The sequence below is a fragment of the Somniosus microcephalus genome, unplaced genomic scaffold, assembly GCF_052327205.1.
Source record: "Somniosus microcephalus isolate GS21.2 unplaced genomic scaffold, FLI_Smic_1.0 unresolved_chr4, whole genome shotgun sequence".
Lineage (NCBI taxonomy): Eukaryota > Metazoa > Chordata > Chondrichthyes > Squaliformes > Somniosidae > Somniosus > Somniosus microcephalus.
In genome coordinates this window covers 27,720,212-27,744,107 of record NW_028225182.1, presented here as the reverse complement: position 1 = coordinate 27,744,107, position 23,896 = coordinate 27,720,212, and the positions used below count along the sequence as shown (strand labels likewise).

Sequence of the window (23,896 nt, the reverse complement as noted above, 5' to 3'; positions counted from 1 at the left end):
GGCAGGCCTCACGCTCACCGAGTGACCCCCGTCCTGGGGAGCGGGCCCTTCATTCGGTCGAACGTAAGTTCCACTGTGTATGCGTGCGTGCGTGCATATATTTGTACCCGCATGCATGCGTTCACTAGAGCATTCGTTCATTCGATTAAGGAAGGCTTTAACACTAAATAACACCACAATATACAAAGTCCTACAACCATATCAAAAAATCACTTAAGACTTCAAGTAAACTACTTTTAACCAGAACCTGAAACTTCTTCAAAAAACAAGCAATACCAGTTCAACGCCAGTCCTATTGGCACTCTAATAACTCCTCGTCTTCACGTGATGTTATCCAACCATATAATGTCATAATCCTTATCCACAATCTTCAATGTTTCCACAGAAAAGAAGCCAACCACTTTCTCAAATCCCGTAAAAGAGGAAAATGAGTACTCAAATGTCCTTCTTCTTGCTGTTATCACTCACAGGACCCAGCCATCAAGACATTGGTTATTCCTTGCCGATATACCTTGTTTTGTCTTTTATTTTCCTTTTTCACTTGTATCCCGTTCTCTTTTCCCATCTTATGGCTGTTCAATAATAATAATAATAATTCAACTTTATTGTCATTGTACAATGCACAAGTACATGAACAACGAAATGTGATCTTGCAAGCTCCCATGAGTCCAGTACAAATAACATTAAACGTAAATAGCACCGTCCTGGGAGAAGCAAAGCCGCTGCATCGGTGAGCGCCGCCATTACATTTCCACCATTCCTCCTGTCTGACAATCTTCAGCCCAAAGCCCGGGCCTGCTCACCAGCCGCCCCTCCCAGGGCTCCTTCCGTGACCTTCTCACCAACCGCCCCTCCTCGGGGCTCCTTCCGTGACCTTCTGCACCTGGTCTTCCCTGATGGTCACCCCTCCAGGTACTAACCAGGCCTGGCTCTGTTTAGGTTCCAAGCCTTGCCAGTGACCCTGACCCTGTCCCTAGTCCCAGGAACACCATACTATAGACAGGAACAGTCTGTCTTTCCTCCACCAAAATGGCAGCGCACAAACCCAATCCCATCACCGAAACAAAGCCTCACAGCTGCCACCAGACGAAGCACAGGTGGGGCCGCTGGAACTCATTCGGGCCGGAGACCGTTCTTCAACTTTAGAAACCGTGCAGCATGCTCACCCACAGCATCTCCCGGCTCCGCTTCTGTCGACCAGCCGCTCCACCCTGGGCCCCCCCGCCTGGGGTCGTCCACCCTGGGCCCCCCGCCTGGGGTCCTCCGTGCTGGGCCCCCTGCCTGGGGTCCTCCGTGCTGGGCCCCCCGCCTGGGGTCCTCCGTGCTGGGCCCCCTGCCTGGGGTCCTCCGTGCTGGGCCTCCCGCCTAGGACACTCTCCTCTGGGCCTTCCACCCTGGGCCTGCTGCACTGGGCCCTCCACATTGACATTCCCCGTGAGCAGCCGGGGTGTGGAGCAGCCCGTTCACACAGCACCGACCAGAGCTGAGCTGCTGAGAAGCTCACAGCCTCCCCTGGGGTTCATTAACCCGCTCCCTCAGCTCTCTCACCTGATGTGTCAGTGGCAGCTGCCAAGGTCCACGCATGCTCAGCTCACAATGCCAGGGTGATTGACGGGAGCTTCCGACCAATAGGGAGCGAGCAGGGCGGGACTGGAGGAGCGAGCCGGCGGCGGGTCCTCCAACCAATCGGGGAGCCCGAGGGGCGGGACTAGCGCCGGCTGATTGTCTGATCTGCAGGGCAGCGAGTTTCTCCAGTCCCTTGTTCAGGGCCCGGGGCCAGGGGAGGCTGTGGGCCTTTATTCCCCACATTGGACACAAGGCTCTTTGTCTCACAACACACTGGCTCAGGTTTTAATAGAGACTTTTTAAATTCATCAATAAAAGCAGATAAATCTCGTGGAACAAAATATTTAATATTTGGGAGTAAAAATACTGTTATTTTTCCTCTGTGGAATTTGTTAGTTTCAGACAATAACAACGATTTGTATTTATAGAATGTATTTAATGTAGTAAAATGTCCCAACATGCTTCACGGGAGCGTTATAAAACAAAATTTGACACCAGGTACAAACCAAGCATATTCCCATACGGAGGAAAGATGGGGCGTCCAAAGCTCAAGCTCCCTGGATGACAAAGGATGTAGACGTTAGAATAAAACAGAAAAAGGAGGTTTACGACAAATGTCAGGTACAGAATACAGTCAAAAACCAGGAGAATACAGAGAGTGGGGGGAAATTGAAAAAGGATATATGAAAGAAAGACTTGCATTTATATAGCGCCTTTCACGACCATCGGACATCTCAAAGCGCTTTACAGCCAATGAAGTACTTTTGAAGTGGAGTCATTGTTGTAATGTGGGAAACACGGCAGCCAATTTGTGCTCAGCAAGCTCCCACAAACAGCATTGTGATAATAACCAGGTAATCTGTTTTTGTTATGTTGGTTGAGAGATAAATATTGGCCAGGACACCGGGGATAACTCCCCTACTCTTCTTCAAAAGAGTGCCATGGGATCTTTTACATCCACCTTAGAGAGCAAACAGGGCCTCTGTTTAAAGTCTCATCAGAAACAGTGCAGCACTCCCTCAGCACTGCACTGGAGTGTCAGCCTCGCTTTATGTGCTCAAGTCCCTGGAGTGGGACTAGAACCCACAACCTTCTGACTCAGAGAACAAGTGTGCTACCCACTGAGCCACAGCTGACAGAATACAAAAAAAGATTAGTGGGTAATGTAAAAGGGAACCCAAAAATCTTTTATAAACATATGAAAAGTAAAAGGATAGTTAAAGGAATGGTGGGGCCGATTAGGGACCAAATAGGAGCTCATCATACGGAGGCAGAGGGCGTGGCTGAGGTACTGAATGAGTACTTAGCATCTGTCTTCACAAAAGAAGAGGATGAAGTTAATGTCGCAGTAGAAGAGGGGGGAGTAGAGAAATTTGATAAAAATGGATAGAAAGGAGGTGCTAAACAGGTTGTCATCACTCAAAGTTAACAAGTCACCCAGTCCAGGTGGATGCATCCTAGATTGCTGAGGGAAGCTAGGGCGGAGATAGCAGAAGCTCCGACCACAATCTTTCAATCTCCCTCAGATATATGGGAGTGGTGCCAGAGGACTGGAGGATTGCAAATGTTACACCCTGTTTAAAAAAAGGGAAGAGGGATAAACCTGGTAACTACAGGCCAATCAGTCTAATGTCAGTGGTGGGTGAACGACTAGAGACCATTGTCAAGGACAAAATTAATTCTCACTTGGAGAAGCATGGATTAATAAGGGGCAGCCAGTATGGATTTGTTAAAGGTAAATCGTGTCTGATTAACCTGATTGAGTTCTCTGATGAAGTAACAGAGGGTTGATGAAGGTAGTGCATCAGATGTTGTATATATGGACTTTCAGAAGGCACTTGATAAAGTACCACATAAGAGACTTACTCTGAAAATAGAAGCAGAGGGAATTAAAGGGCTGATGGTAATTTGGGTATATAATTGGCTAAGGGAGAGGAGGCAGTGAGCAGTGCTGAGGGATGTTTTTCTGACTGGAGGGAAGTATGCAGTGGCTCCCCCAGGGGTCAGGATTAGGACCATTGCTTTTCTTGTTAGATATAACTGACGCGGACTTGGGTATAGGTGAACAATTTTAAAGTTTATGGATGATACTATTTACTATGTTGCCAAGTTTTGTGAGTGTAGTAGTAGCAGACTTCAGAAGGACAGAGACAGACTGTGAAATGAGCAGACACAAGGCAGATGACATTAAATGAGGATAAGTGTGAAGTGATGCACTTTGGGAGAAACAACAGGGAGAGGCCGTATAATCTAAATGGGACTATTTTGAGGGGGTGCAAGAGCAGAGGGACCTGGGGGTCCATATTCACAAGTCTTTGAAAGTGCCACGGCAAGTTGGTGAGGCGGTTCAGAAAGTGTATGGGATACTTGGCTTTGTAAATAGGGCCATTGAATACAAAAACAAGGAAGTTACACTAAACCTTTACAAATCACTGGTTAGGAACATCGGACAGGAGGAGGCCATTCAGCCCCTCGAGCCTGTTCCGCCATTCAATGAGATCATGGCTGATCTGCGACCTAACTCCATACACCCGCCTTTGGCCCATATCCCTTAATACCTTTGGTTAACAAAAACCTATCAATCTCAGATTTAAAATTAACAATTGATCGAGCATCAATTGCTGTTTGCGGAAGTGAGTTCCAAACTTCTACCACCCTTTGTGTGTAGAAGTGTTTCCTAATTTCACTCCTGAAAGGTCTGGCTCTAATTTTTAGACTCTGCCCCCAGTCCTAGAATCCCCAACCAGCGGAAATAGTTTCTCTCTATCTACCCTATCTGTTCCCCTTAATATCCTGAAAGCTTCAATCAAATCACCCCTTAACTTTCTAAATTCCAGGGAAAACAACCCTAATTTGTGTAATCCCTCCTCGTAACTTAACCCTTGAAGTCCAGGTATCATTCTGGTAAACCTACGCTGCACTCCCTCCAAGGCCAATATATCCTTCCTAAGTTGCGATGCCCAGAACTGCTCACAGTGCTCCAGGTGTCGTCTAACCCGGGTTTTGTACAGCTGCAGGGTTTTGGCCTCAGCTGGAGTCTTGTGTACAGTTCTGGGCACCACACTTTAGGAAGGATGTCAAGGCCATGGAGAGGGTGCAGAGGAGGTTGACCAGGATGGTACCAGGGATGAGGGACTTCAGTTATGTGGAGAGACTGGAGAAGCTGGGATTGTTCCCCTTAGAGCAGAGAAGGTTAAGAGGAGACCTAATGGAGGTGTTCAAAATGATGAGGGATTTTGATCGAGCAAGTAGAGAGAAACTGTTCACTCTGGCAAGTGGGTCGGTAACCAAAGGTCACAGATTTAAAATAGTTACTAAAAGAACTAGAGGTGAAATGAGGAGAATTGTTTTCACACAGAGGGTTGTTCAGATCTGGAATGCACCATCTGAAAGGATGCTGGAATCAGGTTCCACAGGAACTTTCAAACAGTAATTGGACGAGTCCTTGAAGAGGACTAGTTTGCAGAGTTCTGGGGATAAAGCTGGGGTTTGGGACTAAATTGGACAGCTCTTTCAAAGACACGATGGGCACAGACACGATGGGCCGAATCACCTCCTTCTGTGCTGTTAGATTCTATGATCAGTGTGAAGTCACTGGTGTGTCAGCAGGTTGGATGACTGAGTGAATCCCTTCCCACACACGGAGCAGGTGAACAGTCTCTCCCCAGTGTGAACTCGCTGATGTACCAGCAGGTAGGATGACTGATTGAATCCCTTACCACACACGGAGCAGGTGAACGGCCTCTCCCCAGTGTGAACTCGCTGATGTACCAGCAGGTAGGATGACTGATTGAATCCCTTACCACACACGGAGCAGGTGAACGGTCTCTCCCCAGTGTGTAGGTGTTGGTGTCTCTTGAGCTCCCAGGAGCTTTTAAAACTCTTCCCACAGTCAGAACATTTAAAGGGCCTCTCGTCAGTGTGAACTCGCTGGTGTACCAGCAGGTAGGAGGGCCGAGCGAATCCCTTCCCACACATGGAGCAGGTGACCAGCCTCTCCCCAGTGTGTAGGTATTGGTGTCTCTTCAGATCCCCGGAGCCTATAAAGCTCTTCCCACAGTCAGAACATTTAAAGGGTCTCTCGTCAGTGTGAACTCGCTGATGTCTCAGCAGCTGGGATGTCTGAGTGAATCCCTTCCCACACACAGAGCAGGTGAACAGCCTCTCCCCAGTGTGAACTCGCTGGTGGCTCTTCAGCTCCCTGGAGCTTTTAAAGCTCTTCTCACAGTCAGAACATTTAAAGGGCCTCTCATCAGTGTGAAATCGCTGATGTGTCAGCAGGTGGCATAACTGAGTGAATCCCTTCCCACACACAGAGCAGGTGAACGGCTTCTCCCCAGTGTGTAGGTGTTGGTGTTTCTTGAGCGCCCCGGAGCTATTAAAACTATTCCCACACTCAGAACATTGCAAGAGTCTCTCCCCAGTGTGAACTCGCTGGTGTCCCTTCAGCTCCCCAGAGCTTTTAAAGCTCTTCCCACAGTCAGAACATTTAAAGGGTCTCTCCCCAGTGTGAACTCGCTGATGTGTCAGCAGGTTGGATAAATGAGCGAATCCCTTCCCACACACAGAGCAGGTGAACAGCCTCTCCCCAGTGTGTAGGAGCCAGTGTCCCTTCAGCTCCCGGGAGCTTTTAAAGCTCTTCCCACAGTCAGAACATTGAAATGGTCTCTCATCAGTGTGAACAAGCTGGTGTCTCTGCAGATACCGAGCGCATTTAAAGCTCTTCCCACAGTCAGAACATTTAACGAGTCTCTCATCAGTGTGGAGAAGTTGGTGTTGCTTTCGTTCCCCAGGGCTTTTAAAGCTCTTCCCACAGTCAGAACATTGAAATGGTCTCTCATCAGTGTGAACAAGCTGGTGTCCCTTCAGATACTTAGCGCTTTTAAAGCTCTTCCCACAGTCAGAACATTGAAATGGTCTCTCATCAGTGTGAACAAGCTGGTGTCCCTTCAGATACTTAGCGCTTTTAAAGCTCTTCCCACAGTCAGAACATTGAAATGGTCTCTCATCAGTGTGGACAAGTTGGTGTTGCTTTAGTTCCCTGGGGCTTTTAAAGCTCTTCCCACAGTCAGAACATTGAAATGGTCTCTCATCAGTGTGGACAAGTTGGTGTTGCTTTAGTTCCCTGGGGCCTTTAAAGCTCTTCCCACAGTCAGAACATTGAAATGGTCTCTCATCAGTGTGGACAAGTTGGTGTCCCTTCAGATACTGAGCGCTTTTAAAGCTCTTCCCACAGTCAGGACACTGAAATGGTCTCTCCTCAGTGTGAACTCCCTGGTGAGTTTGCAGGTGGGATGAACAAACAAATCCCTTTCCACACACGGAGCAGGTGAACAGACTGTCCCTGGTGTGACTGCGCCGTTGAACTTCCAATGCAGACGGGGAACTGAATCCATTCCCCCCGTCCCCACCTTTACCCGGTTTCTCCCCGGTGTGACGGTGCACGTGTCTCACCAGGTCAGGCGATCGGCTGAATCCGCGTCCACACACTGAACACGTGTGCGGTTTGTCTGCGTTGCGATCCCTGCTCTCTCCTTCCATGTGCAAAGGCCGATGATATTCAGGTCCTGATGAATCCAGCGACTCGCATAGAGTCATAGAGCTATTCAGCACGGATAGAGGCCCTTCGGCCCATCGTGTCTGCGCCGGCCATCAAGCCCTGTCTAATCTAATCCCATATTCCAGCATTTGGTCTGTAGCCTTGTATGCTGTGGCATTTCAAGTGCTCATCCAAATGCTTCTTAAATGTTGTGAGGGTTCCTGCCTCCACAACCCTTTCAGGCAGTGAGTTCCAGACTCCAACCACCCTCTGGGTGAAAAAGTTCTTTCTCAAATCCCCTCTAAACCTCCCGCCCTTTACCTTGAATCTATGCCCCCTAGTTATTGACCCCTCTACTAAGGGAAAAAGCTCCTCAGCATCCATCCTATCTATGCCCCTCATAATTTTGTACACCTCAATCATGTCCCCCCTCAGCCTCCTCTGCTCCAAGGAAAACAAACCCAATCTGCCCAGTCTCTCTTCATAGCTGAAGCGCTCCAGCCCTGGTAACATCCTGGTGAACCTCCTCTGCACCCTCTCCAACGCGATCACATCCTTCCTGTAGTGTGGCGACCAGAACTGCACACAGTATTCCAGCTGTGGCCTAACCAGTGTTTTATACAGCTCCATCATAACCTCCTTGCTCTTATATTCAATGCCTCGGCTAATGAAGGCAAGTATCCCATATGCCTTTTTTACCACCTTATCCACCTGTTCCGCCGCCTTCAGGGATCTGTGTACTTGCACACCCAGATCCCTCTGACCCTCCGTCTTGCCTAGGGTCTTACCATTCATTGTGTATTCCCTTGCCTTGTTAGTCCCCCCAAAGTGCATCACCTCGCACTTTTCCGGGTTAAATTCCAGTTGCCACTGTTCCGCCCATCTGACCAACCCATCTATATCGTCCTGCAGACTGAGGCTACCCTCCTCGCTATTTACCACCCTACCAATTTTTGTATCATCCGCGAACTTACTGATCATACCTTTGTAGAGCAGATCTTGACGTGATGTTTGGTCTGAGCTTCCCGCCTGTAACTGCTCCACTTCTATAACCCTGGAAATTGAGATCAGAAAAGGATCAGAGGCAAACTGTTGTTTAATTTTCCCCTTTCCGAACCTAGGGGCAGTGAAGCTGATTTTCAGGCCCCAGCTGCTGCACAGGTTGGTTGAAAGGATCAGCAGTAATGGCGGCTGTAATACCCACAAGGCCCCGGCTCTGCAGAAAGTGCTCTGTTGACTCTGAGTCCCGCGCAGGTGCTCTTGGCCCCCGCGCTCTCCCTCCTGCTCTACAATCGCCCATCCCGATCAGTCCGCAACACGCATGCTCAGCACACAAAACCCCGCGGTTGGAACATCGGGCGTGCATGCGGAGCCGCAACATCTGGTACGCGTGAGCGGCTCAGGTGGGGGCGAGTCGGTGTTTCGCCTCAGCCGCCAGGGAGGTGCGCATGCGCAGGACGACCCAACATTCTTCCCATCAGCAATCACTCCCTCGTTTCTTTAATAAAAACAGAAAATGCTGGAAATACTCAGCAGGTCAGGCAGCATCTGTGGAGACAGAAACAGAGTTAACGTTTCAGGTCGATGACCATTCGTCAGAACTGCTTGCTCTTTAGTGTCAGCCAGTGGCTCAGTGGGCAGCACTCTCGCCTCTGAGTCAGAAAGTTGTGGGTTCATAGTCCCACTCCAGAGACTTGAGCACAAAAATCCAGGCTGACACTCCAGTGCAGTGCTGAGGGAGTGCGGCACTGTCGGAGGTGCCGTCTTTCGGATGAGATGTTAAATTGAGGCCCTGTTTGCTCTCTCAGTTGGATGTAAAAGATCCCATGGCATTATTTCAGGAAAGAAAGACTTGCATTTATATAGTGCCACCAGATATCCTAAAGGCTTTACAGCCAATGAAGTACTACAATGAAGTAGTCACTGTTGTAATGTGGGAAAGAGCAGGGGAATTATCCCCAGTGTCCGAGCCAATGTTTATCCCTCAATCAACATAAAAAATGATAGATTATCTGGTCACGGTGGCATAGTGGTTAGCACTGTTGCCTCACAGCGCCAGGGACCCGGGTTCAAATCCAGCCTCGGGTGACTGTCTGTGTGGAGTTTGCACATTCTCCCTGTGTCTGTGTGGGTTTCCTCCGGGTGCTCCGGTTTCCTCCCACAGTCCAAAGATGTGCGGGTTAGGTTGATTTGGCTATGATAAGTTGACCCTTAGTGTTCGGGGATTAAATACGTGGGGTTACGGGGATAGGGTGGGATATGTGTTGGTGCAGGCTCGATGGGCCGAAATGGCCTCTATCTGCATTGTGGGGATTCTGTGATTCTGTGATTATCACAGTGCTGTCTGTGGGAGCTTGCTGTGCGCTAACTGACTGCCGCATTTCCTACATTACAACAGTGACTACACTGCAAAAGTACTTCATTGGCTGTAAAGTACTTTGGGACGTCCGGTGGTGGTGAAAGGCGCTATATAAATGCAAGTCTTTCTTCCTTCACTGGTCTCACCAGCGCCCTCTTCTGGCGGTTGGTGGATTGACAGCCGAAAGCCCGCGCATGCGCACACGGAGCAGAGTTCGGGCCGAGTCCGGCACAGCGACCCCTCCCGGTCACCACGGGTAATGACCGCGCATGCCCAGAGGAGACCAACACCCCGCCCCCACTCGGAGCTGCGCCTGCGCACTCGGATCCTGCCGGACGGAGTCGGCGCAGGGCCATTCCGGGGAAAGGCCTTGGTGTCGGTTCCAGAGTCACGATCGGTGACGCGAAGTGAGTTTTCTCCGCTCCGATTGGGTGGAGAATGGCGCGGGGTGGATCGGGAGAGAATCGAGAGAAATAGAAAAACCTCAGAGTCCGCGAGGCCCCGGACCGAGCGGCGGCGGACGGTGCACGTGATCTCCTCGGGGACACGTCACCCGGGCCCGCCGCCTGATTGACGGCAGCTTCCCACCAATAGGGAGCGAGCGGGGCGGGGCAGGAGGAGCGAGCCGGCGGCGGGTCCTCCAACCAATCGGGGAGCCCGAGGGGCGGGACTACCGGCAACCAGTGGGCGGGGCTGGAGGAGCGAGCCGGCGGCGGGTCCTCCAACCAATCGGGGAGCCCGAGGGGCGGGACTAGCGGCACCCAGTGGGCGGGGCTGGAGGAGCGAGAAGGCGGCGGGTCCTCCAACCAATCGGGGAGCCCGAGGGGCGGGGCTAGCGGCACCCAGTGGGCGGGGCTGGAGGAGCGAGCCGGCGGCGGGTCCTCCAACCAATCGGAGAGCCCGAGGGGCGGGACTAGCGGCACCCAGAGGGCGGGGCTGGATGAGCGAGCCGGCGGCGGGTCCTCCAACCAATCGGGTAGCCCGAGGGGCGGGACTAGCGGCACCCAGTGGGCGGGGCTGGAGGAGCGAGCCGGCGGCGGGTCCTCCAACCAATCGGGGAGCCCGAGGGGCGGGACTAGCGCCGGCTGATTGTCTGATCCGCAGGGCAGCGAGTTTCTCCAGTCCCTTGTTCAGGGCCCGGGGCCCGGGGAGGCTGTGGGCCTTTATTCCCCGCATTGGACACAAGGCTCTTTGTCTCACAACACACTGGCTCAGGTTTTAATAGAGACTTTTTAAATTCATCAATAAAAGCAGATAAACCTCGTGCTTCTGTGGAACAAACTTTCTAATATTTTATACAATCATAGAATGGTTACAGCACAGAAGGAGGCCATTCGGCCCCTCGAGCCCATGCCAGCTCTCTGCAAGATCACTTCAGCAAGTCCCACTCCCCGCCCTTTCCCCGTAACCCTGCAAATTTATTTCCTTCAGGTACTCGAGGGGCCGAATGGCCAACTCCTGCTCCTATCTTCCATGTATCTATTATCTGAGGCACAGGTACGCCTCACGGCAGTGGCGGACCTGCGAGGAGCGGCGGTGGTGATATAAAGTGAGGTGGTGGAGCAGGTAAGCCCCACAGCAGCGGACCTGTGAGGAGCGGCGGCGGTGATATAAAGAGCGAGGCGGCGGAGTTTATTGGGTGTCTGTAATTCTTGTAACACTTCCTGTGTCCCTGATAACCATGTGTGCGGGAAGTGTATCCAGCTGCAGCTACTGACAGACCGCATTGCGGCGCTGGAGCTGCGAGTGGATACATACTGGAGCATTCGCGATGCTGAGGACATCGTGGATAGCACGTTTAGGAAGTTGGTCACACCGCAGGTAAAGGCTACACAGGCAGGAAGAGAATGGGTGACCACCAGGCAGAGCAATAGACGCAGGCAGGTAGTGCAGGGTTCCCCTGTGACCATCCCCCTCTCAAACAGATATACTGCTTTGGATATAGTTGGGGAGGATGTCTTATCAGGGGAAGGCAGCAGCAGCCAACTTCCTGGCAATGTGGGTGGATCTGCTGCACAGGACGGGAGGAAAAAGAGTGGGAGAGCTATAGCAATAAGGGATTCTATTGTAAGGGGAATAAATAGGCGTTTCTGCGGCCGCAAACGTGACTCCAGGATGGTATGTTGCCTTCCTGGTGCAAGGGTCAAGAATGCCAATTGTCGTGGTGCATATAGGTACCAACGATATAGGTAAAAAAACGGGATGAGATCCTAAAAGCTGAATATAGGGGGTTAGGAGGTAAATTAAAAAATAGGTCCTCCAAGGTAGTAATCTCAGGATTGCTACCAGTGCCACGTGCTAGTCAGAGTAGAAATAGAAGGATATTTTAGATGACTGCGTGGCTAGAGGAATGGTGCAAGGGGGAGGGTTTCAAATTCCTAGGACATTGGAACCGGTTCTGGGGGAGGTGGGGCTAGTACAAACTGGACGGTTTGCACCTGGGCAGGACCGGGACCGCTGTCCTAGGGGGAGTGTTTGCTAGTGCTGTGGGGGAGGGTTTAAACTAAAATGGCAGGGGGTTGGGAACCTGAGCAGGGAGACAGAGGAAAGGGAAACCAGGATAGAAGCAAAAGACAGGAAGGAGAAAAACAAAGGTGGTGGTCAGAGAAATCAAGGGTTTAAATCAAACATGGCCGCAGTAAATAATAATTCTAAAAGGTGTAAGAGTGTTAAAAAAAACAAGCCTGAAGGCTTGTGTCTTCATGCGAGGGGCATTCGTAATAAGGTGGATGAATTATCTGCACAAATAGAGGTAAACGGATATGATATGATTGGGATTCCGGAAACATGGCTCCAGGGTGACCAAGGCTGGGAACTCAACATCCAGGGGTTTTCAATATTCAGGAAAGATCGGCAAAAAGGAAAAGGAGGTGGGGTAGCATTGCTTTTTAAAGAGGTGATTAACACAATTGAAAGGAAGGATATTAGCTCTGATGATGTGGAATCTGTATGGGTAGAGCTGAGATATACCAAGGGGCAGAAAACGTTAGTGGGAGTGTTATACAGACCTCCAAACAGTAATGCAGAGGTTGGGGATGGCATTAAACGGGAAATTAGAGATGCATGCAATAAGGGCACAGCAGTTATCATGGGTGACTTTAATCTACATATAAATTGGACTAACCAAATTAGTAACCATACTGTGGAGGAGGGATTCCTGGAGTGTATACGGGATGGTTTCCTGGACCCAATATGTCGACGAACCAACTAGAGATCAGGCCATCTTAGACTGGGTATTATGTGTGGAAACGTGAATAAAATGGACAATGAATTGGCTTACAAAAATGGTTTGGATTTGGAAATGGGAATAAAATGGGCAATGAATTGGCTCACAAAATGGCTTCACACAAGAAAAGTCTAGATTAGATTAAAAAGCAGCCCCAGCTTTGCAAAGTGCAAAAGCTAGCAGAACAGAGAGAATTTGCCTCAGCCTGAGGCCAAGTGTTAACGAAGTGCTAACGACCAGATCAGGGCCACTGAAAAAGCCTAACTGCTGACTAGAGAATGACTGACTAGCCATTGTTCGGTGCCCACAGCAGTGAGGCAAGTCAGGACTTGCCTGCCAGACTGAAGACCAGATCATGGTCAAACCAAAAGGGCTTGAGTGATCCCTTATTGGAGAACGAGCATTCGTAATAAGGTGGATGAATTATCTGCGCAAATAGAGGTAAACGGATATGATATGATTGGGATTCCGGAAACATGGCTCCAGGGTGACCAAGGCTGGGAACTCAACATCCAGGGGTTTTCAATATTCAGGAAAGATCGGCAAAAAGGAAAAGGAGGTGGGGTAGCATTGCTTTTTAAAGAGGAGATTAACACAATTGAAAGGAAGGATATTAGCTCTGATGATGTGGAATCTGTATGGGTAGAGCTGAGAAATACCAAGGGGCAGAAAACGTTAGTGGGAGTGTTATACAGACCTCCAAACAGTAATGCGGAGGTTGGGGATGGCATTAAACAGGAAATTAGAGATGCATGCAATAAGGGCACAGCAGTTATCATGGGTGACTTTAATCTACATATAAATTGGACTAACCAAATTAGTAACCATACTGTGGAGGAGGGATTCCTGGAGTGTATACGGGATGGTTTCCTGGACCCAATATGTCGAGGAACCAACTAGAGATCAGGCCATCTTAGACTGGGTATTATGTAATGAGAAAGGATTAATTAGCAATCTTGTTGTGCGAGGCCCCTTGGGTAAGAGCGATCATAATATGATAGAATTCTTCATTAAGATGGAGAGTGAAGCAGTTGACTCAGAGACTAGGGTCCTGAATTTAAATAAAGGAAACTACAATGGTATGAGGCGCGAGTTGGGTAGGATTGATTGGGGAATGTTACTCAAAGGGTTGACAGTGGATAGGCAATGGCAAACATTCAAAGATCGCATGGATGAACTACAGAATTTGTTCATCCTTGTTTGGCATAAAAGTAAAACAAAAAGTGTGACTCAACTGTGGCTAACAAGGGAAATTAGGGATAGCATAAGATCCAAGGAGAGGACATATAAATTGGCCAGAAAACGTAGTAAACCTGAGGATTGGAAGCAGTTTAGGATTCAGCAAAGGAGGACAAAGGGATTATGGGGGAAAATAGAGTATGAGAGTAAGCTTTCAGGAACATAAAAACTAACTGTAGATATGTGAAGAGAAAAAGATTGGTGAAGTCAAGTATACGTCCCTTGCAGTCAGAATCAGGGGAATTTATAACGGGGAACAAAGAAATGGCAGGCCAATTAAATACATACTTTGGTTCTGTCTTCACAAAGTAGGACACAAATAACCTCCCAGAGATGTCGGGGAACATAGGGTCTAATGAGAGGGAGGAACTGAAAGAAATCAGTATTTGTAGGGAAATGATGTTAGGGAAATTGACGGGATTGAAGGCCGACAAATCCCCAGGGCCTGATAATCGACATCCTAGGGTACTTAAGGAAGTAGCCCTAGAAACAGTAGATGCATTGCTGGTCATCTTCCAAAATTCGATAGACTCTGGAACAGTTCCCATGGGTTGGAGGGCAGCTAATATTGCCCCACTATTCAAAAAAGGTGGTAGAGAGAAAACGGGGAATTATATCGATAGTGGGGAAAATGCTAGAGTCCATTATAAAAGATGTAATAGCAGAGCACTTGGAAAACAGTGACAGGATCGGACAAAGTCAACATGGATTTACAAAAGGTAAATTATGCTTGACTAATCTACTGGAACTTTTTGAGAATGTATCTGGTAAAATAGATAAGGGAGAACCAGTGGATGTGGTGTACTTGGACTTTCAGAAGGCTTTCGATAAGGTACCGTATAAGAGATTAGCGTGTAAAGTTAAGGCACATGGGATTGGGGGCAAGGTACTGACTTGGATAGAGAACTGGTTGGCAGACAGGAAGCAAAGAGTTGGAATAAACGGGTCTTTTTCCGAGTGGCAGGCAGTGACTAGTGGGGTACCGCAGGGATGGGTCCTAGGACCCCAGCTATTCACAATATATAATAATGATCTAGACGAGGGAACTCGATGTAACATCTCCAAGTTTGCAGACGACACAAAGCAGGGTGGGCGTGTGTGAGGAGGATGCCGAAAAACTCCAGGATGATTTGGACAGGTTGGGTGATTAGGCAGAAGCATGGCAGATGCAGTATAATGTGGATAAATGCGAGGTTATCCACTTTGGTGGCAAAAACAGGAAGGCAGATTATTATCTGAATGGCAATAGATTGGGAGAAGGGGAAGTGCAACGAGACCTGGGTGTCCTTGTGCACCAGTCGCTGAAGGTAAGCATGCAGGTGCAGCAGGCGGTTAAGAAGGCAAATGGTATGTTGGCCTTCGTAGCGAGAGGGTTTGAGTACAGGAACAAGGATGTCTTGCTGCAGTTGTACAGGGCCTTGGTGAGACCACATTGTGAGTATTGTGTGCAGTTTTGGTCGCCTTATCTGAGGAAGGATGTTCTTGCCGTGGAAGGAGTTCAACGAAGATTTACCAGGCTGATACCTGGGATGGCAGGAATTACGTATGAGGAGAGATTGGGACGATTGGGCTTGTACTCACTGGAGTTTAGAAGAATGAGGGGATCTCATTGAAACTTATAAAATTCTGACAGGACTGGATAGACTAGATGCAGGAAGGATGTTCCCGCTGGTCAGGGAGTCCAGAACAAGTGGTCACAGTCTAAGGTTAGGGGGAAAGCCATTTAGGACAGTAATGAGGAGGAATTTCTTCACCCAGAGAGTGGTGAACCTATGGAATTCTCTACCACAGAAGGCAGTAGAGGCCAATACATTAAATATATTCAAGAAGGAGTTGGATATATTTCTTAAAGCTAAAGGGATCAAGGGGTATGGGGAGATAGCAGGGACCAGGTACTGAATTTGGATAATCAGCCATGATCGCATTGAATGGCGGAGCAGGCTTGAGGGGCTGAATAACCGACTCCTGCTCCTATCTTTTATGTTTCTATGTTTGTATATTTCTATGTTTCAGTTTGAGCTGGAGTGGAGATGGAGGAGAAGCTGCTGGGTTTAACCCCCAGTACTTCTGAGCCCAGGAGGACCCAACAATTTCCAATGTGAGACTGTCAAGGGAGGTGCATTCTAGGGGAGATTAGGTTGTTACACAGACACTGTCCGTACAATGTAAAAGAGTATTGTTTTAGGAACCAGTATTTCTGTACAGGCTTTTAATCCAGTTTACGTCTACAGGTTTGTTTTAATTCATTCTTGGGATGTGGGCGTAGCTAGCAAGAGCAGCAAGTACAGGAAACTTTCTGGTATCTGGCACTGACGGGACTGAGCTGGTGCCGGTCAATCAACACTGCCGGAGAAACGAGCGCTATAGTTAAAAGATACGGAGCTTTTGAGCTCTGTCTGAAGCAACAAACCCTGTTGCTTAGCAACAGCTTCAAAACAGTCGGCGCAGCTTGCAAGCGTCTCTGTAGCTAAGCAACAGCTTCAGCTAGACGCTTGCAGAGCCACAAATGGAGAAAAAAAGCAGCTAAAAGTAAAAAATGTTATCTGAACCCACTCCTGAATTTTGCCGGTGGATAGAGCATTCCGGATATTTAACCTCCATTTAAACGAAAGTTTCCTGTATTGCCAATCCCCAGTTTCCCATTGAGAAGGGGGTGGTGAGTCACCTTCTTGAACTACTGCAGTCCGTGTGGTGAAGGTATTCCCACAATGTTGTTCGGTAAGGAGTTCCAGGATTATGACCCAGCAACGATGAATATATCTGAGTCAGGATGGTGTGTGACTTGGAGGGGAACTTGGAGGTGATGGTGCTCCCATACAACAGCTGCCCTTGTCCTTCCAGGTGGTGGAGGTTGCGGGTTTTGGAGGTTCTATCAAATTTCTGGTCGAGTTGCAGATGTATAAAGTTCCTATCCTTCGCCCCCTCCCCCTCCCACACCCACCTCTCTCTCTCTCTCCTCCCATAGAGGCCAGAGTCTTGTGTAGGCCCAGACCAGGTGGCAGATTCCCTTCCCTGAAGGACATCAGTGAATCAGTTGGGTTTTTATGACAATCCGGCAGCTTTCATGGTCACTTTTCTCTAGTGCTGGCCCCACAATTGACCAGATTCGTTGAGCTCAATTTCACAACCTGCCTTTGTTTTCTTGTGGGTTGTCTCTCACGCTCCCTGTTTTAAATTAATTTTACAGGGCACTGGAAGGGGAGGATTTACAGATGGTAAGCTCAAACCAAACATCACTTCAAGATCTGACAGAGTCACTCGACTCATCCAATCTGAATATCATCGGCCTCTGAACATGGAAGCAAAAAGCACCGTTCACAGCGGGGAGAAATCGTACACGTGTTCTGTGTGTGGACGCGGCTTCAGCCAACCATCTGGCCTATCGAGACACAAGCGAGTTCACACCGGGGAGAGACCGTTCACCTGCTCTGAGTGTGGGAAGGGATTCACTCAGTCATCTGACCTTCAGACACACCAGCGTGTTCAAACTGGGGAGAGGCCGTTCACCTGCTCTGAGTGTGGGAAGGGATTCACTCAGTCATCCCACCTACTGAGACACCAGCGAGTTCACACTGGGGAGAGGCCGTTCACCTGCCCTGTGTGTGGGAAGGGATTCACTCAGTCATCCCACCTACTGAGACACCAGCGAGTTCACACTGGGGAGAGGCCGTTCACCTGCCCTGTGTGTGGGAAGGGATTCACTGAGTCATCCAACCTGCTGAATCACCAGCGAGTTCACACTGACGAGAGACCTTTTAACTGCTCGGACTGTGGGAAGTGCTTTAAAAGTTCCTGGGAACTGACATGCCATCAACGTGTTCACACTGACGAGAGACCATTCAGGTGCTCTCACTGCGGGACTGGGTTTAGGCAGTCATCTGACCGCACTGTACACCAGCGCACTCACACTGGGGAGAGGCCGTTCACCTGCTCCGTGTGTGGGAAGGGATTCACTCGCTCATCCCACCTGCTGAGACACCAGCGAGCTCACACTGATGAGAGACCGTTCAGGTGCTCTTACTGTGGGACTGGGTTCAGGCGATCATCTGACCTCACTGTACATCAGCGCACTCACACTGGGGAGAGGCCGTTCACCTGCTCCGTGTGTGGGGAGGGATTCACTCAGTCATCCAACCTGCTGAGACACCAGCGAGTTCACAAGTGACTGCAGGGGTTGGATTCTGCTGTTATTGCTGCTGTTAATCACATCCAGGACTGAACCATGTTCATTCTGACAGTTGGGGTTTGTTTCTGCTGATGTTAATAACTCCTGTAACTGGGCTGGAATTTAATATTCTGGATAGATGTCAAATAACCCAGCTTTATTTTAAGCACCTTGTTGCAGATTTTCTTCCTTCCCACCTGAGTGTTTAGCATCACCTGGATGGAGCTCAGAAAGGACAACCTGGGGAAGGATCGTACGGTGGGAACAGAACCGCAGCCTGGACACAGTCCTTCAGGGCCACACTGAGAGGGGCAAACGGTACTTTGGTCTTTTTCGTCTCTCTTTGCTGACAGCAAAGTCGCCGTGCGGGTAATCTCGAGGCATGTGAGAAACGTGTCCCATCCGCGCTCTGCCATGGTTCAGAGCTCCTAGGCATGGAACAGAAGGCTCCTTTAGGAATGTACTCAGTGCTTTCTTTTTAATTGCCTTATTAACCTGTGTCGCTACTTTTAGTGATTTGTTTATCTGTATCCCTGGATCCTTCTGCTCCTCCAGCCCATTTAGACGCTTAGGGGGAAAAATTTGGTGGTGCCTATTTGGGTTGCTAACGTCGCCGGGGCTAAGTTAGCACCCCTGCGCATTAAATTCAGTGGTGGCACCCCAAGCAGGAGGAGGGGTGCTAGTGGAAGCGCTCCCCTCCCTCTTGGGGTGTGACCAGTGAATTCCGCGGCACTTTGTGCAACAGAGCCATGCCTGTCGGCACATAGCGTCATAGCAGACCTCCCTCCCTGATGAAAGGGGAGGGGCCTAGCACTGCGCACACCGGGCCCTGCTGGACCACTGGGGAGCGGGGTGTTGGATCAAGAGGAGCGCCGGGCTGAGCGATCGTGGCCAACATCCCGAAGAAGAAAGCGGAAGTCAGCAGGTGCTGGCAGTCGGCCAAAATAAAAAGTTGCCGCCCGACACCTGCCCTTTAAGTGGCGTCGCCGCGGCTGCAGGAAGGACCCCTGACCCTTTCTGACATATCGTCCGGTGATAGGTCAGGGGTTGCATACCCAAGGTTGCAGCCAGGGTGCTGTGCATGGCGATGACATCATTGCCGGCAGTGCAGTGCCGCAGGGAGCTACCATCTACCGCCACCGCTAACCTCCCGCTGAATATCACAGGAGGCACAAAGCAACCCAATTTCACCCCCTTGTCCAAGTAGTGAGTGGCCTCCTTATTCTTCCCACCAAAACACACCACCTCACACTGACCTATAGTGAAATTCATTAACACACCAGCTCACACTGATCTATAGTGAAATTCATTAACACACCATCTCACACTGAACAATAGTGAAATTCATTAACACACCACCTCACACTGATCTATAGTGAAATTCATTAACACACCACATCACACTGATCTATAGTGAAATTCATTAACACACCACCTCACACTGATCTATAGTGAAATTCATTAACACACCACCTCACACTGATCTATAGTGAAATTAATTTGCCAATTACACGTCCATTCTGAAATTTATTAATATCTTCTTGCATTTTGTCTTCCTCAGTATTAACTCTACCTTTTTTGGTGTTATTGACAAGCTTTGAAATTGTTCTTCTGATTCCCGAGTCCAAATCGTTTATATAAATGGTGAACAATAGTGATCCCAGCACCGATCCCTGTGGAACACCACTTCCCACCTTTTGCCAGTCTGAGTAGCTACTCCCAACCCCTACTCTCTGTTTTCTGTTTTGTGACCAGCTTGCTATCCATAAACAGTATGTAAGATCGACAAGATGACCCAGGTCAGGCCGTGTGGAGTGAAGGGCCAGGCAGCAGAATGGATGGAAAGCTGGCTACAAAACAGAAATCAGAGGGTGGAAGTTAAGGGGAGTTTCTCGGACTGGCAAAAAGTGAGAACTGGTGTACCACACAGATCCGTGCTGGGACCACTGGTGTTCACTATCATTTGGACTCAGAAACTAGAGGCATGTTGCTGGAATTAACAGATTACACCAAGTGTCTTCACACTGTGCAAATGATCCATTGTGCTAAGTGCGATAGAATTTGAACAGACCTAGCAGCTCAAAACTGGGTACCCATAAGGCGCTGTGGGCCATCAGCAGCATTCATCCATCCATAGGGGAGGGCCCCATAGGCACGAGCATTAATCCTCCTCTAGGGAGGGCCCATCGGCCCAAGCATTCTATTCAAGAAAGGAGGGAGAGCAAAAACAGGGAACTACAAGCCTGACATCAGTCGTGGGGAAAATGCTGGAATCCATTACTGAGGAAGTGGTAACAGGGCACTTAGGCAGAGTGAACATGGTTTTATGAAAGGGAAATCATGTTTAACAAATGTATTAGGTTTTTTAAGGATGTAACTGGCAGGGTAGATAAAGGCGAACCAGTGGATGTAGTATATTTGGATTTGCAAAAGGCATTCGATAAGGTGCCACATAAAAGGTTGCTAAGCAAGATAAGAGCTCGTGGGATTGAGTGTAATGTATTAGCTTGGAGAGAGGATTGGTTGACTGACAGAAAACAGAGAGTAGGAATAAACAGGTCAATTTCCGATTGGCAGGCTGTAACTCGTGGGGTGCCACAAGGATGCTTGGGCCTCAGCTATTTACAATCAATATCAATGATTAGGTGAAGGGACCGAGTGCAATGTATTCAGGTTTGCTGACAATACAAAGCTAGGTGTGAAAGTAAGCTGAGAGGAGGACACAAGCAGCCTGCAAAGGGATGTAGACAGGTTAGGTGAGGGGGCAATAAGACAGCAGATGGAGTATAATGTGGAGAATTGTGAGGTTATTCACTTTGATAGGAAAAATAGGAAAACAGTTTTTTTTTAAATATTGAGGAACTATTAAATGTTGGTGTTCAGAGAGATTTCGGTGTCCTCGTACAGGAAACACCGAATGTTAGCATGCAGGTACAGCAAACAATTAGGAAGGCAAATGGCATGTTGGCTTTTACTGTAAGGGGGATGGAGTATAAGAGTAAGGAAGTCTTGCTACAATTGTACAGGGCCTTGGTGAGACCACACCTGGAGTATTGTGCACAGTTTTGGTCTCCTTATCTAAGGAAGGATATACTTGCCTTGGAGACGGTGCAACGAAGGTTCACTAGATTGATTCCTGGGATGAGATGGCTGTCCTATGATGAGAGATTGTGTAGAATGGGCCGATACTCTCTGGAGTTTAGAAGAATGAGAGGTGATCTCATTGAAACATACAAGATTCTGAAGGGGATTGACAGGGTAGATGCTGAGAGGTTGTTTCCCCTGGCTGGAGAGTCTAGAACTAGGGGGCACAGTCTCAGGATAAGGCGTCAGCCATTTAAGGATGAGTTGAAATTTCTTCACTCAGAGGGTTCTGAATCTTTGGAATTCTCTACCCCAAATGGCTGTGGATGCTGAGTCTTTGAGTATATTCAAGGCTAAAATAGATAGATTTTTGGACTCTAGGGGAATCACGGAATATAGGGATCGGGTGAGAAAGTGGAGTTGAGGTCGAAGATCATCCATGATCTTATTGAATGGCAGAGCCAGCTCGAAGAGCCATATGGCCCATTCCTGCTCCCAATTCTTATGTTCTTATGTATGTTCTTAAAGCACCCCATGGGCAAGGGCCACATAGCTCTGAGCATTAATCCACCCCAGGGCCCCGAGGGCCTGAATATTAATCCACCCCATGGGCAAGGGCCACATAGCTCTGAGCATTAATCCACCCCAGGGCCCCGAGGGCCCGAATATTAATCCACCCCTGCTGTACGTACATAGAATTGACAGCCTAGAAACAGGCCATTTGGCCCAACTGGTCTGTGCCAGTGTTTATACTCTACACGAGCCTCCGCCCACTCTAATGGCCTCTTCCTACCCTGCCCTCATATTCCTTTATTCCCTTCTCTCATAGATACATCAACCCTGCTCTTAAATGCACCATTGCTATCTGCTTCAGCCACTCAGTGTGGCGGCGAGTTCCACATTCTCACCACACTGTGTGTGAAGAACTTCCTCCGAACTTCTTTATTTGATCTGTTAGTGACGATCTTATATTTCTGCCCCCTTGTCTGACTCATCCATCAGTGGAAACAGTTTCTCCACATCAACCCTATAAACCCTTCATATCAATCAGGACTCCTCTTAGTCTTCTCTTCCAGAGAAAAGAGCCCAAACCTGCTCAATCGTGCCCGAGAGTCGCATCCTCTCAATTCTGGTAACGTTCTTGTCAATCTTTTCAGCATTTTCTCCAGTGCTTCAATATCCTTTTGTAGAGTGGAGACCAGAACCACTCACAGTGCTCCAACTGTGGTCTCACCAAGGTTCAATATTAATTCAACATTACCTCCCTGCTTTTGTATTCTATTCTAGGAATGGGCCCCAGTCCTTTCTTTGCACTCTTTATGGCCTCTTCAACTTGTGTTGCTACTTTTATGTGTCTGTAATCACAGATCCCTTTGCACTTTTATTCCATTTAATTCATTCCCTTCTAACAACAACAACAACTTGTATTTATATAGCGCCTTTAACGTAGTAAAACGTCCCAAGGTGCTGCACAGGAGTATTTTAAGACAAAAAACATTGACACTGATCTGCATAATAATAAATTAGGGCAGGTGACCAAAAGCTTGGTCAAAGAGGTAGGTTTTAAGGAGCGTCTTAAAGGAGGAGAGAGAGATAACGAGGCAGAGAGGTTTAGGGAGGGAATTCCAGAGCTTAGGGCCCAGGCAACAGAAGGCACGGCCACCAAAGGTTGAGCGATTATAATCAGGGTTGCTCAAGGGGGCAGAATTAGAGGAGCGCAGATATCTCGGGGGGTTGTGGGGCTGAAGGAGATTACAGAGATAGGAAAGAGCGCGGCCATGTGGGGATTTGAACACAAGGATGAGAATTTTGAAATCGAGGCGCTGCTTAACCGGGAGCCAATGTAGGTCAGTGAGCACAGGGAATAAGTGGCCTCCTTATTCCTCCTACCAAAATGAACCAGCTCACATTTTGCAATATTGAGTTTCATTCCCCATTTATCTGCCAAGTCTGCAAGCCTGTTTATGTTTTCCTGTATTTTGGTGCAGTCCCCAACATTATTAGTTACACCACCCAATTTGGAGCCATCTGCAAACTCTGACACCATACTCCAAGTTCTGAGTCCAAATCATGGTAAACATTCACTATAAGCCCACTGACTCCCACAGCTACCTGGACTACACTTCCTCCCACCCCGCCTCCTGTAAGGACTCTATTCCATTCTCCCAGTTTCTCCATCTCTGCCGCATCTGCTCTGATGATGTCACCTTCCATACCAGTGCTTCCGACATGTCTTCCTTTTTCCTCAACCGAGGATTTCCCTCTACTGTGGTTGACACGGCCCTTGACTGTGTCCATTCCATTTCCCGCACTTCTGCTCTCACCCCATCCCCTCCCTCCCGGAACCATGCTAGGGTTCCCCTTGTCCTCACCTTTCACCCCACCAGCCTCCACATGCAACGGAACATCCTCTGCCATTTCCGCCACATCCAGCATGATCCCACCACCAAACACATCTTCCCCTCACCCCCCCTTTCAGCATTCTGAAGGGACCGCTCCCTCCGCAACACTCTGGTCCACTCCTCTATCACCCCCAACACCCCTTCACCTGGCACCTTCACGTTCAAGCACAGGAGTTGCAACACCTACCCTTTTACCTCCTCCCTTCCAACCGTCCAGGGCCCCAAACACTCCTTCCTGGTGAAACAGCAATTTACTTGTACTTCTTGCAATTTAGTAAACTGTATTCGCTGCTCACGATGTGGTCTCCTCAACATT

General features: G+C 48.9%; 1 protein-coding gene across 1 annotated transcript; it reads left to right on the top strand.

Moving 5' to 3' along the window:
* Positions 1–17,127: 17,127 nt before the first annotated feature.
* On the top strand, positions 17,128–19,875 carry LOC147090062 (uncharacterized). The gene has a single exon (XM_085977228.1). It carries the CDS (start codon positions 17,225–17,227, stop codon positions 18,092–18,094), a length of 870 nt encoding a protein of 289 aa, XP_085833354.1. The 5' UTR covers positions 17,128–17,224; the 3' UTR covers positions 18,095–19,875.
* Positions 19,876–23,896: the final 4,021 nt, after the last annotated feature.

What these genes read in the sequence shown, in the direction of transcription:
- LOC147090062 (XM_085977228.1), top strand. Translation starts at nt 17,225, where the DNA reads ATGGAAGCAAAAAGCACCGTTCACAGCGGGGAGAAATCGTACACGTGT.